Source organism: Oncorhynchus gorbuscha, linkage group LG04 (genome assembly GCF_021184085.1).
Source record: "Oncorhynchus gorbuscha isolate QuinsamMale2020 ecotype Even-year linkage group LG04, OgorEven_v1.0, whole genome shotgun sequence".
NCBI lineage: Eukaryota > Metazoa > Chordata > Actinopteri > Salmoniformes > Salmonidae > Oncorhynchus > Oncorhynchus gorbuscha.
Window position 1 is genome coordinate 19524997 of NC_060176.1, and position 13071 is coordinate 19538067.

The 13071-nt window shown below is 41.5% G+C and overlaps 1 protein-coding gene and 1 long non-coding RNA gene across 7 annotated transcripts in view; both read left to right on the forward strand.

The window, feature by feature from the left end:
• The first annotated feature begins 3559 nt into the window (after positions 1–3559).
• Positions 3560–6229, forward strand: LOC124033134. 2 transcript variants are annotated; one of them, XR_006838320.1, is made up of 6 exons: positions 3560–3624; positions 4027–4157; positions 4256–4372; positions 4571–5073; positions 5148–5378; positions 5870–6229. It is a non-coding gene; the product is annotated as an uncharacterized LOC124033134 (long non-coding RNA). The 2 variants fall into 2 exon arrangements; XR_006838321.1 differs by having other exon boundaries at positions 4571–4762; positions 4917–5378.
• Positions 6230–7404: 1175 nt separating this feature from the next.
• Positions 7405–13071, forward strand: part of LOC124033806 (SH2 domain-containing adapter protein F-like) — a 126669-nt gene continuing 121002 nt past the window's right edge. For all 5 annotated transcript variants that reach the window (XM_046346142.1, XM_046346145.1, XM_046346144.1 and 2 more), the window contains exon 1: positions 7405–8165. In XM_046346142.1, coding sequence (XP_046202098.1) covers positions 7731–8165 — 435 coding nt within the window. In that variant the 5' untranslated portion in view covers positions 7405–7730. The remainder of the gene's footprint in view (positions 8166–13071) is intronic.

Sequence of the window (13071 nt, forward strand, 5' to 3'; positions counted from 1 at the left end):
CGATCAGTTGAATAGTATGCATTTAGTTTTTCTCGCATTTAAGAGCAGTTGGAGGCCATGGAAGGAGTGTTGTATGGCATTGAAGCTCATCTGGAGGTTTGTTAACACAGTGTCCAAAGACGGGCCAAAAGTATACAGAATGGTGTCGTCTGCGTAGAGGTGGATCAGAGAATCACCAGCAGCACGTGCTGCTGTATACAGAGAAAAGAGTCGGCCTGAGAATGGAACCCTGTGGCACCCCCATAGAGACTGCCAGAGATCCAGACAACAGGCCCTCCAATGAAAACAGAGTACACATTGAGAACAAAGAAAAACTGACTAACAAGTGGAATAACACTCAAGCTACATGTACAGACAGTTCAATTTGATACCATTATTTCACATTGAAGCAACATAAAGAATTTCTCAAGAAGGTCAAGCCAAGCAACACCTCTTTTCATTGTATATAGAACACATCTGAGATGACTCCATAATAAACTATATATGAATATACTCTTATCTCATTCCTTGTACCTATGTACAGCTGGGCCCAGGCAGAGAACAACACATGAATCAGAGTAGAAATCTTTCCCTGTCCGCCCTCACGGAACAGGAAACATTAATACTGCATTTCATCTCACCTGCTAGGTGGCTCTATGGAACTAGTGGCTGCAGGTGACAGCCACTGTGATGTTGAATGAACTGCTGGAGCCACCTGCCTCTGCCCTTGGCTTGTGATGGTCTGTGTTTTTCTGGTCTCCACGGTGATTGACAGGTATGGGAGCAGACGCGTGGGACCTATCCGCGTGCAACAGGATCAAGTAAGACATGAACTGCACTGCAATATTGATGCTTTACTGGAGAAACAGTGGACAAAGAGACATGACACTCTTACCTCTCTATGTGTGTTGTGCTAGGTTGGAAGTTGGAACCACAGGTTTATATCATGTTTATATTCATAGCCTCAGTCGCTTGACTTGTTTGATGAGGCAGACTTTGTACAGAGAATATAGAGAATATGGAGAATATGCACAGCTGGAGAATGTAGACTGTTCAGATGCTGCCCTCCTCTCCATGACTGATGTTTAGAGTGGGGGGCTAGCTACGCAGAGGTCATGGGTTCAAATCCCGCTGGGACCAAAAACACATAGTACACATGTAAGTACTCACTGCACAATACGTCATTTTGGATAAAAGCATCTGCTAAGCAGCTTACATTATTGTATTACATAATTAAAGCTGGTTACAGATCTTGGAGTGAGAATGATAAGTAGCTGACCGAGACTGTTGCTAAGACTGGTCAAGACCTTGTGGCCTTTGGGTAGGCTTAGTAGTTGTAGGTATTGGTGGCCAGTGCCTTACTTGACAAAGTACTCATTACTTGTTTGTATGAATGCAGTCAGACCAGTGGAGGGTGGAGTGAGATTTGTAGGCTTCAGTGTTTACCTGATATAGAAATGTTTATGAATTATTGATGTTTCTCAAAGAGCTCAGTTTACTAAATGAGAGTATGTTGTTGCATGACTTGAAACTGAATTGCCAGCAACAATACCCAAGGTACTGTAGGTAAAAGGTAGGAAAACAGTCTGATATTCAGTGTGTGTGTGTTTGTGTGTCTGTGTGTGTGCCTGCATGCCTGTGTGTTCTCATAGCAGGAGATATAAAGCCTATCAACATAAAGCAGGCTCTGTACTGTAATCTCCCTCTCCCTCTGACTTCTCCAAACACTTACTATACCTTCACATCTGTGTGAACACCGGGGCTTCACAGACGAGCTTAAGAACAAAAGCATAAACTGTGTGTCAGAATGGCTCTGTCTGGAATGAATCAATGGCTCAAGACCATTGATTTTCATTTTGATCCATTTTTAAACCATCTAAATGCAAACCCATTCATAACACGTTTCAAGTGTTACAGGGAACCTATGCGTAATGCAAATATGCTGTGGTAGAAATTACAGGGCAATCAAAAACATGTTTTTAATGATTTATAGGGGGTCTCTGAAAATATCTCTGAAATAGTCAAATAAACTCTATGAAACTGTGAATCATATTAATGATCTAATTTTCATAAACTAGCCCACTATATTTTGATGGGTTATCATTTAGACAGGCAGCCCAATTCTGATATTTCTTCCACTAATTTGCCAAATTTGTTCAATCAGATCAGCTCTGAAAAAAGACAAATTAGTGGAAGAAAGATCAGTATTGGACTGCTTGTCTAAGCACAGTTGAAGTAGCATAGCCCTAGATACTTGCTTTTTTATTATGGATTTATGCTGCATTCATAAAAAAGTGGTGGGTGGAAATTTACCAGTTGTGAAGTCGTAAATGCAATCGCGTGCTTTGAACTCTTTGAGAAATGTCAATTGGCTAATGGCCAACCAGCTGCATAAACCAGAAAACTAAATCATGATAGTAAATAAACAAGTGTTAACATAATTGTTTTAAATAGATTGCTTTTTATAAATAATGTTTTGTTGTTGCATTTAACTGCCGAAAATTATATTATTGCGGTAATTTCCTTAATAGGTGATGCCAGAGGTCTGCATATGGGAGAAGTGGGAGCTCATGCCACGTTCATGTGCAAGTCCGAACTAGGAAAACTCAGAAATCCCTGACTTGCTGACTGGTTGAACATGGCACGTGTATAACTACAACCAGTTAGCATGTTGAACATTTTAGAGTTTCCTAGTTCCGACTAGTACTTGAACGCGGCATCCCACTCGTAATTACCAGTTGGAGTGCCGTTCAAGTGGATCTTCCCCAGACGTATGTGGCAAATTCCCACTTGATTACACGAACACAGCATGAGTCTGACCATTTCCAATCAATGTCATTGAACACAGCTGTTGCTGTGAACTCACTACATGGCAGCTGTAAATGTCATTGAATATCAGTGAAGTTGAAACAGCTCCCTCTGTTCTTTTGCAGGGTTATTGTTTCTCGTGGCTTCTAGAATAACACCGGTAAACTACAGTGAATGTTTTATAAATACACATATTTGGCTGCAATAGGCCACTGCCAGTTTACTACAAATGGTTGCTGACTGCTGTACCATAGTAAACGTACATCCTGGACACTCAAATTAGTATGATATGTGGTATGGTTTTGGTATGGTTACGTAAAGCAAGCTTACTTAAAGCAAAATTGTATGGAGTGTGTGTGGTAATTTCTAGCAATCCAATGGTTGCGTGTTTGAATCTCATAGACAACTAACATAAATAAAAAAATATCTAATTAGCATGTTAACTAACCTTAACCCTTAAACCTAACTCCTTGCCGAGCTAACATTTAGCGTTAGCCACATAGCTAATGTTAACCGTGTAGGTTTTTTTCCTTTAAAAAAATATTTTGTAACATGTGTTAGGAATACGTACCATTGTACGAAATGGATGGACAGCCACGATTTAATAACGTTACATACCAAATGAAACATCATGCTAAATGGATGGATTTTCGATATCGTTATCTACTCCTGGGTCCAGGTCACTGGTTCGCCTACGGGTACAGCGTAGTTTGGTCTGAAGAGCATTATTATTATTATTTATTATTATTGCAAAACCTGTTGTCTCAATGGCTTACAACGTTAGGTCCAAATTGCCCGTTACCAATCCTACCTATCAGAAAATGTGCAGTTCCCAAGGTAAAGTTATGACTGATGCTTTGATATTTATGGAAGGATAATTGTGACCTGTCATTGGTTTTACTGGGGTACAAGAATATTGTCATTCTTTATGTGGCAGTCTCTTGTTGAGGTAATCAAACATTCTTATTTAGCTACTGTGAAGGCACACTGGGATATTTCTATCCCTTTATGTCCTTGGGTTCTCAAGAGCTAGGATATTTACTTATGTTCAGTAGACATTTCACTTAATTTATGCCCATTGGGTATTGAAGAATATTCTGAATGCCTCGTCTTCCACATCTTCATCCAAAATATAAACTGCCATTTCAGTATTTGTAAATATACTTTATAACAAACCAAGTGACTGGCTACTGTTGGGCTGAAATAAACTCAATTGTGCTTTTAAATGTTGAATTGAAGGTCCAGACCAAGTCAGAGGAGAATGTTTCCTTACCAGGAAAACCTGCCACCTCGTATAGCCTGAGGTCCAGGGTGCCTTTGGGAAATGCAGCAAACAAACTGAACAACAACGCCAAAGGAATTAAACAAATGTAAATATTTATTTTTTTCAATTACATTTTCATTACTGCAGTGTGGTTCAGTTTTTGGTGCATCTTTGAATAATTGTTTTATTTTCCCTGAGAAACAGATGGGTGTCCACGTCAAACCAGCTCAATGTAAGCAGAGCGCTACTGAAAGTGACCAAGTTATTTAAAAGAAGGACAAGGAGAGCACTGGGGCTGGCAACTGTGATCTTGTCAGACAGGTGAGATTTTAAGGAGAGAAGGTTGAAGCCGGGCTTGGCTTTAGTCATATGAATCAATACTCTATGTAAATATCTCACGTTAATCCAATATGCTCAAATCTGAGTTGTCATATTCTTCATGGATGTTGTGCACTAGTTTTCTGTAGTTCAGCTTCACAGAGAATACCATCCACTTCTCTATATCATGTTGTTCTTTAGGCCAAGCCCATTCCAGCTGCCCCTGAGAGTAGCCTCAGAGCCAAGAGACCACTGGTTGAGGGGCTCAATGTGCCACAGGCCTTCTCACAATTCCTGCTCAACATCCCAGATGTGGACTCTGCAGATGCAGATGCCTCCTCGCTGTGCAGTGACTATGTGAAGGACTTTTACGCTTATCTAAGGAACCTGGAGGTTTTTAAATTGGACTCCTCTCAACTCTCTTGTTCTGAGCCTAATTAAATTTCATGTGATTTTTATTTATTTGGGTTGTCAAGAAGCGGCAACACCTGTTACTCTTTTTCACTACGTTAACCATTATTATTCAAGATCCTGTGTCTTGCCACAGACCCGTCTCTTAATGTCTGACCGGTTGCCATGGCTATCAACCCTATCTGGAGGGTTGTGATGTGACTAGGAGCGTGTGGAGTATTCTAGTTGACTGGCTGGTACATGTCCAGAGGCAGTTGACTGCACTGTTGGCATCATCGACCCGCTTTCTCCAGGTATGGCTTGTTTTTCCTCTGATGGTCAGATACATTTATTACTTTAAAAAAAATTGTTTTCCCTTCTGCTCGAGACTATTCAGTGCCAAAGAAGTCTCTGCAACTGGTTGGTATCATTACGAGGCTCATCGCTTACCAGTACGAGGAAATTGCTCCTCCAATGGAGGACTTTGCCCATACAACAGACTTCACATATTCCTGTGCTGAGATACGCTTGATGGAAATGACCATTCTGAAAGCCTTGAACTATGAATTGGGACAACCATCACCAGTTCACTTTTTAAGGAGAGCCGCCAAGGTTGAAGGTGAATTTGAATTTGAAAATGTAATACACATTGGTTAGCTCTACTGAAATGAACTCACCCAATTTGCTTCATGCTGTAACTGACCGCCTTGTTTTTTTTTGTATTGCTTAATTGTACTTGCTGACCAGCTATTTAAAAGTTACCATTGTTTCAGAGCCACATGGCAACAAATTATATTGCATGCCAGTACAATTTATCTTCCAGCTTCTGCCTGTTGGTTATGGGCTGGCTAAATACCTGCTGTTGCTAACCCTTCTGGACTATGCCTCAGTTCACCATCCCTTACCTTCATGATTCTGCTGGTTATGAATGGGTCAGTTATGCGCAACAAATATTTAGACTGATGTGAAGTGTATGAAACTAGACACTTTTAACCCGTAGTCATTTGATTTCTTTGGGTTATGATTCCTGATAAAGGTACAGTTATGGAGTGCTGTGTCAACAGAACATTGTTTAAGTTGTCACTGAATTCATTAATGTTTGCCCCATAGACCCCAAGCCCTGCAGCACTACATGGGCTACACAGAGGTCTCTCTGCTACCTGTGATGCAATGCATTGCCAAGACACTGGAGCGCTTGAATGATGTCAACATGAAGCAGTTGGTGAGCCCAGCCTTTAGATGACTTCTAGCCCAGCGATATACTGTAGGGCCAGACAGCAATGTTTAAATGAACCCCCCCCCAGTCAATTAAGCAGAAGTATGAAAACGTCAAGCTACTCCGGGTCAGCTGTCTCCCAGAGCTGGCATCTACCAGGGCTTACGCCTACATTAACAAACTGGCCAACTGTCACTGTTGACACATTATTTACCCTGTGTTTTTAGCTTTAAAACAAATGTTTCTTAAGTCTTTAGTTTTCAATGGTTTGTCTTGATTTTAAAAAGCAAGATTAATACGTGATATGTTGTCATGGTATTGGTATAAAAAAATACTGCTAATGTGGGCTGTTGGTGTGATGCGTCTCATTCTAAAGGAAAAAGACTTGTCTGTGCTTGGATTGCAAAGTCAATTAGTTTACCACATGATCTCAATGTCCCTCTGATGGGGGAGCAGACCTTGGAGAGACTTTGTTTTATTCTCTCTGCCTGTTTGTGGTGATGCAGTTCCATTCATTCCATTGTCCTCCAAAGTAATGCTGAATCGCCCCTATACTTCGGTCTGCTCCACAATTCATCCATCTTGGTTGGAACGTGAGTTAGCGGCAGTGATCCATTGGCAATGCAGTTCCAGACAAGTACACACAGAATGTAATTTACAAAGTGTGATAGTGTAGGAGTTAAAGTTTTTATTGAATACGGGTTCTTATAGATTATATTCATTATAGATTTTCCCCTCTGTGGGAGCATAGCCCAATACTCTTCTCTAAACTTTTCTGTAAGGGAGGGATTTGGGGAGAGATGAGTGCCTGCACTAACCTCTCTCCTCACTGTTCATTTGCATTGCTTCAATGACCATCTGGAGATGAAAGTGGTGTAGTTTGCATGAGCAGGGCATTTTACCCTTAAGTCCAACTACTGTAATTGAACAATCCTTGGTCTTGCATACACATGGACACTAAGAGGGACAAGGAACTCCCATGTTACTGAATGAAGACCTGTACTTCACATGATTCTCATCCACATTATAAATCATTGAAGGAGCCTTTTTGGCTTGTGGTCGTGTAGTCTACAGTTTGTCATTGTACTTTATTTGTACATGAGTTTGCACTGTATGATGGGTCACTAGGCTCACAGGTGACCAGGAAGTAGGAATGCACAGGTATGCAGTTCTTAGAATGCTTGCTGTTTGCACCTTGGAACAATTATATGTTCCTACAGTAATCAGGTCTGCCTGTATGAAATTGATTTTTAAATTATATTTTTTATCTTTTAAATGGGCAAAAGACCCATCCAATATCTACCTCAATATCACCTTTGCACGCGTTTTAAACATTTGTAATCCCAATGGTTAGTGGCTCAGGGACTTTTTTTTTACAAGTAAAACCAAGCATTTAGTAGGCTAAATTAACAGTCCGGTAGATGGCAGTGATTGTTCTCCGGTATGAGGACAGGGAAACGTATCCCACGCTTGCAAAAGCGCTCTCCCATGTTGCGTAGCGGAGAGGACTCGCCACAGCCAAAGAGCGCTCTGCTGTGAGAGCGAAAGTGTCAGAGTTGCGGTAGCTCAGAAAGTGCATTTGGCTGCGTTCGTCAGTGGACACTGCGCTGACCAAGAGGAGTAGGAGCTGGATAAACATTTCAGAAGCCAGTCGAGGTGACCTATAGAAAAACAACGCACAGGAAAACAGGAGGCTATTGTCAGGAAAGGTGCAACGAAATATTTAAATAGACTTGTGAGCAATGCACTGGCAGCATGGCCAGATGGTTCAGGGAACACCTAGGATTCAAAACTACCAAAGCACCACCTCCGGCGCCCCCAAAACCAGACTACAGATATTGTCACGCCGCTGTGACCGGTACGCTTGGCTACCAACAACCAAGCTCCGGGGCCACCTCTCTCTATCCAAGCCCCGCACAGCCGGACATTCTTGCTGCTTACAAACTACAAAAGGAACTGGACTTCGAAGATCCGTACACGGGAGGAGGAAATGTTTCGTTTGGAACTGGTCTGGGCTCTGGGGGGTCGCCGGACATAAAGTATGTGTCACCAAAGCACCGGCTTATAAAGGTGGAAACAATCGAGAAAAGCAACTCTGCTCCGGGCAGCAGTATCATAGCCCAAGCTGTTGCTGTTGGGAACGTTAAATCTCCCACGTCACCGCCTCCTGAAAATGAGAATAAAGAAAAGGTACGTTTTTTTTGCCCTTAGCCTGCCTCTCCAATATCCCACATCAGTAACAGTGTAGCCTATGCGGCGTCATAGCCTGCACAACTTTGAACAAGTCTAAATTGCTTCATAGATTTGTTTTTAATGTAAGTTGTTACAATCTATCCACCTAGGTTCATCAAGAGATGGTTCAATTGTTATGTGATGTGGTCATTTTCACTATTCAAACGCATTGGTTACCATTGAAAGTGGTGGATCAGATCATGTTACTGTCGTGAGGACTTACTCAAACAGGGAAGGGATCATTGAAACCGGCAGGACTACACTGAAAAAAATGTGACATACAACAACAAAAGATTTGACAGAGTTCATATAAGGAAATAATTCAACAGATTCATTTGGCCCTAATCTATGGATTTCAATTGACTGGGAATACAGATGGCTTTTAAAACAATGTGGGCATAGATCAGAAAACCAGTCAGTATCTGTGGTGTGACCATTTGCAGCATGACACATTTCATTCGAGTTGATCAGGCTGTTGATTGTTGTTCAACAACTCTTCAAAGGCTGTGTGAAGTTTTCGGATATTGATGGGAACTGGAACACGCTGTCATACATGTCAATCCAGAGCATCCCAAGCTTGCTCAATGGGTGACATGTCTGAGTATGCATGCCATTTTCCACTTCCAGGAGGTGTGTATAGATCTTTGACATGGGGTCGTGCATTATCATGCTGAAACATGAGAAAATGGTGGGTGGATGAATGTCACAACAATGGGCCTCAGGATCTTGTCATGGTATCTCGGTGCGTTCAAATTGCCCTCAATAAAATGCAATTGTGTTCGTTGTCCGTCGCTTATGCCTGCCCATACCGTAACCCCATCGATCACCATAGGGCACTCTGTTCACAACATTGACATTCGCAAACCACTCACCCACACAACGCCATACACGCAGTGTGTGGTTGTGAGGCCGGTTGGACATACTGACAAATTCTCTAAAACTACGGATGCAGCTTATGGTCGAGAAATTAACATTCAATTCTCTGGCAACCACTCTGATGGACATTCCTGCAGTCAGAATGCCAATTACACGCTCCCTCAACTTGAGACATCTGTGGCGTTGTTACAAAACTGCATATTTTAGAGTGCCCTTTTGTCCCCAGCACAAGTTTCACCCGTGTAATGATCATGCTGTTTAATCAGCTTCTTGACAAGCCACACCTGTCAGGTGGATGGATTATCTTGGCAAAGGAGAAATGCACACTAAGGGATGTAAAATACATTTGTGTACATTTTTGTGTGTATGGAACATTTCTAGTATTCTTTATTTTAGCTCATGAAACATGGGTCCAACACTACATTTTTGTATTTTTGTTCAGTGTAGTTATTTTCAGGTGTTTGTCAATGGCTGGGTCTGTCAGACAGACAACAGCTGCACAGTACATGAGGACTCTAGCTCAGAAATCTTTACTGACACATTGGATAAAGAAGTGTAGTAGCCTGCATGTCGGTAGGTGAAAGGAAGATACATGCTGTCTTCAAGCATGAAGTTTATTACAATATTTTAAACTCTAACCTTTCAGTGAAATGGATAGTTCTGTATGTTGGCAAAGAAGCCCTTAATCATCTTTTTCCCCACAGTCGGATGAACATGTGGATCCCATTGATTTTTTAAAACCTTTATTTAACTATGCAAGTCAGTTAAGAACAAATTCTTATTTACACGGTCTCTGCTTCCATTATGAAAACATTCCAATGCCATAAAATGGGGGTACAAATTGGCCAAAACCATTAATTTTATTTACCCTAAGCAAAATAGCCTACTTGAAGTACACTGAACAAAAATATAAATTCAACATGCAACAATTTCTAAGATTTTACGGAGTTACAGTTCGTGTAAGGAAACCCGTCAATTGAAATAAATTAAGTGGGCCCTAATCTATGGATTTTACTGGACTGGGAATACAGCTATGCATCTGTTGGTCACAGATGCCTTAAAAAAAAGAAGTAGTGGTGTAGCTCAGAACCTGTCAGTATCTGGTGTGACTACCATTGTTACCTCATGCAGCGCAATTTATCTCCAACGCATGGAGATGATCAGGCTGTTGATTGTGGAATGTTGCCATACTCTTCAATGGCCGTGCGAAGTTGCGGGAACTGCAACATGCTGTCCATCCATAGCATCCCAAATACACTCACTGAATCGGTGCATGTCTGGTGAGTATGCAGGCCATGGAAGAACTGGGGCATTTTAAGCTTCCAGGAAGTGTGTACAGATCCTTGCGACATGGGGTTGTGCATTATCATGCCGAAACATGATGGCCGGGGTTGAATGGCACGACAATGGGGCTCAGGACCTCGTCACGGTATCTCTGTGCATTCAAATCAATAAAATACAAATGTGTTCAATGTCCGTAGCTTATGACTGCCCATACCGTAACCCCACTGCCACCATGGTGCACTATGTTCACAACTTTGAAGCAAACTGCTCTACCACACGATGTCATACGCTTTCTGCCATATGCAGGTACAGTTCCTTAAATTTGATATATTACAATCTCTCCACCTAGGTTCAATTAAAGAGATGGTTCAATAGGTGTGTGATGTTGGCATTTTCACAATTCAAATGCATTGGTTACCATTGAAAGCAGTGGATCAGACCACGTTCCATCATGTGGGGACTTATTCAAACAGGAAATGGACTGTTGAAACGGGCAGAACGACACAGTGTATATTTCACTGATTTCTCACACCTTTGAACTGGGCCTGTGTGAAGGTGCCCAAATGCACATTTTCAAATAATCCAGACCAGGCTCATTCAACTCTCTGTTCACCAAGCAAAATCTACACTTTTACAACTCTGTCATCTCTGTACCCTAGTCTACTCTGTCCCTGTCATCAACAGATAGTGTGTGGACCGGAGACCGATGAGAAGAATACTTGCGCAGTCAGTGTACACCACGTGCCTTGAAGCCTACGTGCTTTTTAGGAACACACACTTGAAGAAACCTGAGACATTCAATGTCAGTGAGGTTAAGGAAGAGTGTGATTCTGTTTATGAATGTACATGCCTCTCCCTCCAGCGCAGGCAGGGGAGGTAGACCCAGGAAATGCATAAGTGTGTGTGTGTGTGTGTGTGTGTGTGTGTGTGTGTGTGTGTGTGTGTGTGTGTGTGTGTGTGTGTGTGTGTGTGTGTGTGTGTGTGTGTGTGTGTGTGTGTGTGTGTGTGTGTGTGTGTGTGTGTGTGTGTGTGTGTGTGTGAGAGAGAGTAAAAGTGTGTAAATATTTCTCAACATTGACAACACCCATACTGCATAACTCAGTCTGCTAGTCCCTATACTGAAGCACTAACTAATCACCTGTTGCCAGGTATTTGTTTACTCAAGCTTACTACATCAGACACTATCGTAGTAGTTTAGTTAGAGCACAGCCAAAACCTTATGCAAGTATGCAAAGTAGTGCTGCACATTTACAATTCTGTTATGAAATTCCTTACTCCCTTAAACAGGTTACTTCCTCTTTTCACACTTGTTGTAAGGTGCAGTCTGTTTAGTGTTGAGGGTGCCTGCCTGCCATTCCATAGTTTTTCTATTTCAATTGAACTAGTGGTCATTAAAATATACCAGTAAGCAGTGTCGTGCACCAAAGGAACATGGCAATTGGCAAGCCATTTAAAAGCTTGAAAACCTCCATATAGTAATTGTACAGTAATCAAGTGTATTCCAAAATGGTCTTTTAGTTTCTCGTATGCAGTTGACATCACATTCAACAATGCAGGGTTTTTGGAATTTTATGATAAACAATGTTCCAGAGCTGACCAAATAAAAATAATTGGAAACTGAAGATTGTTTCCTCACAGCAACTGACTGCTATTGGCTAATTAAACAGATTACCGCTAGCTCCTGTTAATTGGGGCTTATTTTGATCTTGGTAGTCAATTAGGGATGGAATTCTCAAGCAGAGAAATACTGTTGCCGCTCTCTCCCCCCACCCCCACCCCACCTTTTTTTGTTGCCGTGCACTGGGCACATGTTGGAGGAGCAGGCAGCTTATTCAGTAAAATGGTTTTAAAATGTTGCACTCCCGAACATGAACATAATAATATGCTGAAATTGCATCACATCCATGTGAGGGTTGGGTGAGTTAGAGGGATTCTGATTCAGAAGACTAGATTTTCATTTAGTTCTGTGGTCAAATGGGAGAGGGGGGGGGGTTAAGTAATAATGAGAGCAGACCAACCCACAAGAGTTTGATCACTCGGCTAAACACAGGCCTTCAACCTTACATGTGCTGGCTTTTCCGACAGACAGGCCAAGGTAATGTTGTCAGATACTGTTCCAGAAGGATCTATTGTCTAGACCCCAACTGATATTGGTGTAGTGAGAGACCCCAAGTCTGATGGTTATGAACAGACATGTAGAATAGCCTATTCCTTTTCCAGCAGAACTACCTGTAGAAGTAAATAGGCTTATCAGGTATTACACTGTATTCCACTTGTGGATTTGTTTTTCGTAGACGGTCATCATAATTTGTATCAGTTTTGGAGGTTGTCACGGTGAGGATTTTCTAATATAATACCACTAGCCTCTGCCCTTGTCAAAATGCAGCTGATAATATGACTGTTCTTCAACGTTTGGTTATGGAATTACAAAACAAACCGTCACTGTTAGCAAACTTAGTAAGCACTGTTCTTCAAGTAAATGTGTTTTTGTAAAATGTTCAGTCAATTGTTCAAAGTAGTCCTTTTGAATAGTTGTATGGTTTGTGTAACTTTGATATCATTGGTTTTTGTTTGACATATATGTCAATGTGAAAAATCGGAGTCTCAGCATCACCCTGTTACTGTGGAATTGTCCTATACCAACAACCAGATATGTAAAATCCTTGCTGCACCCTTACTGTGAGAACATATGATTTTCAGCTGG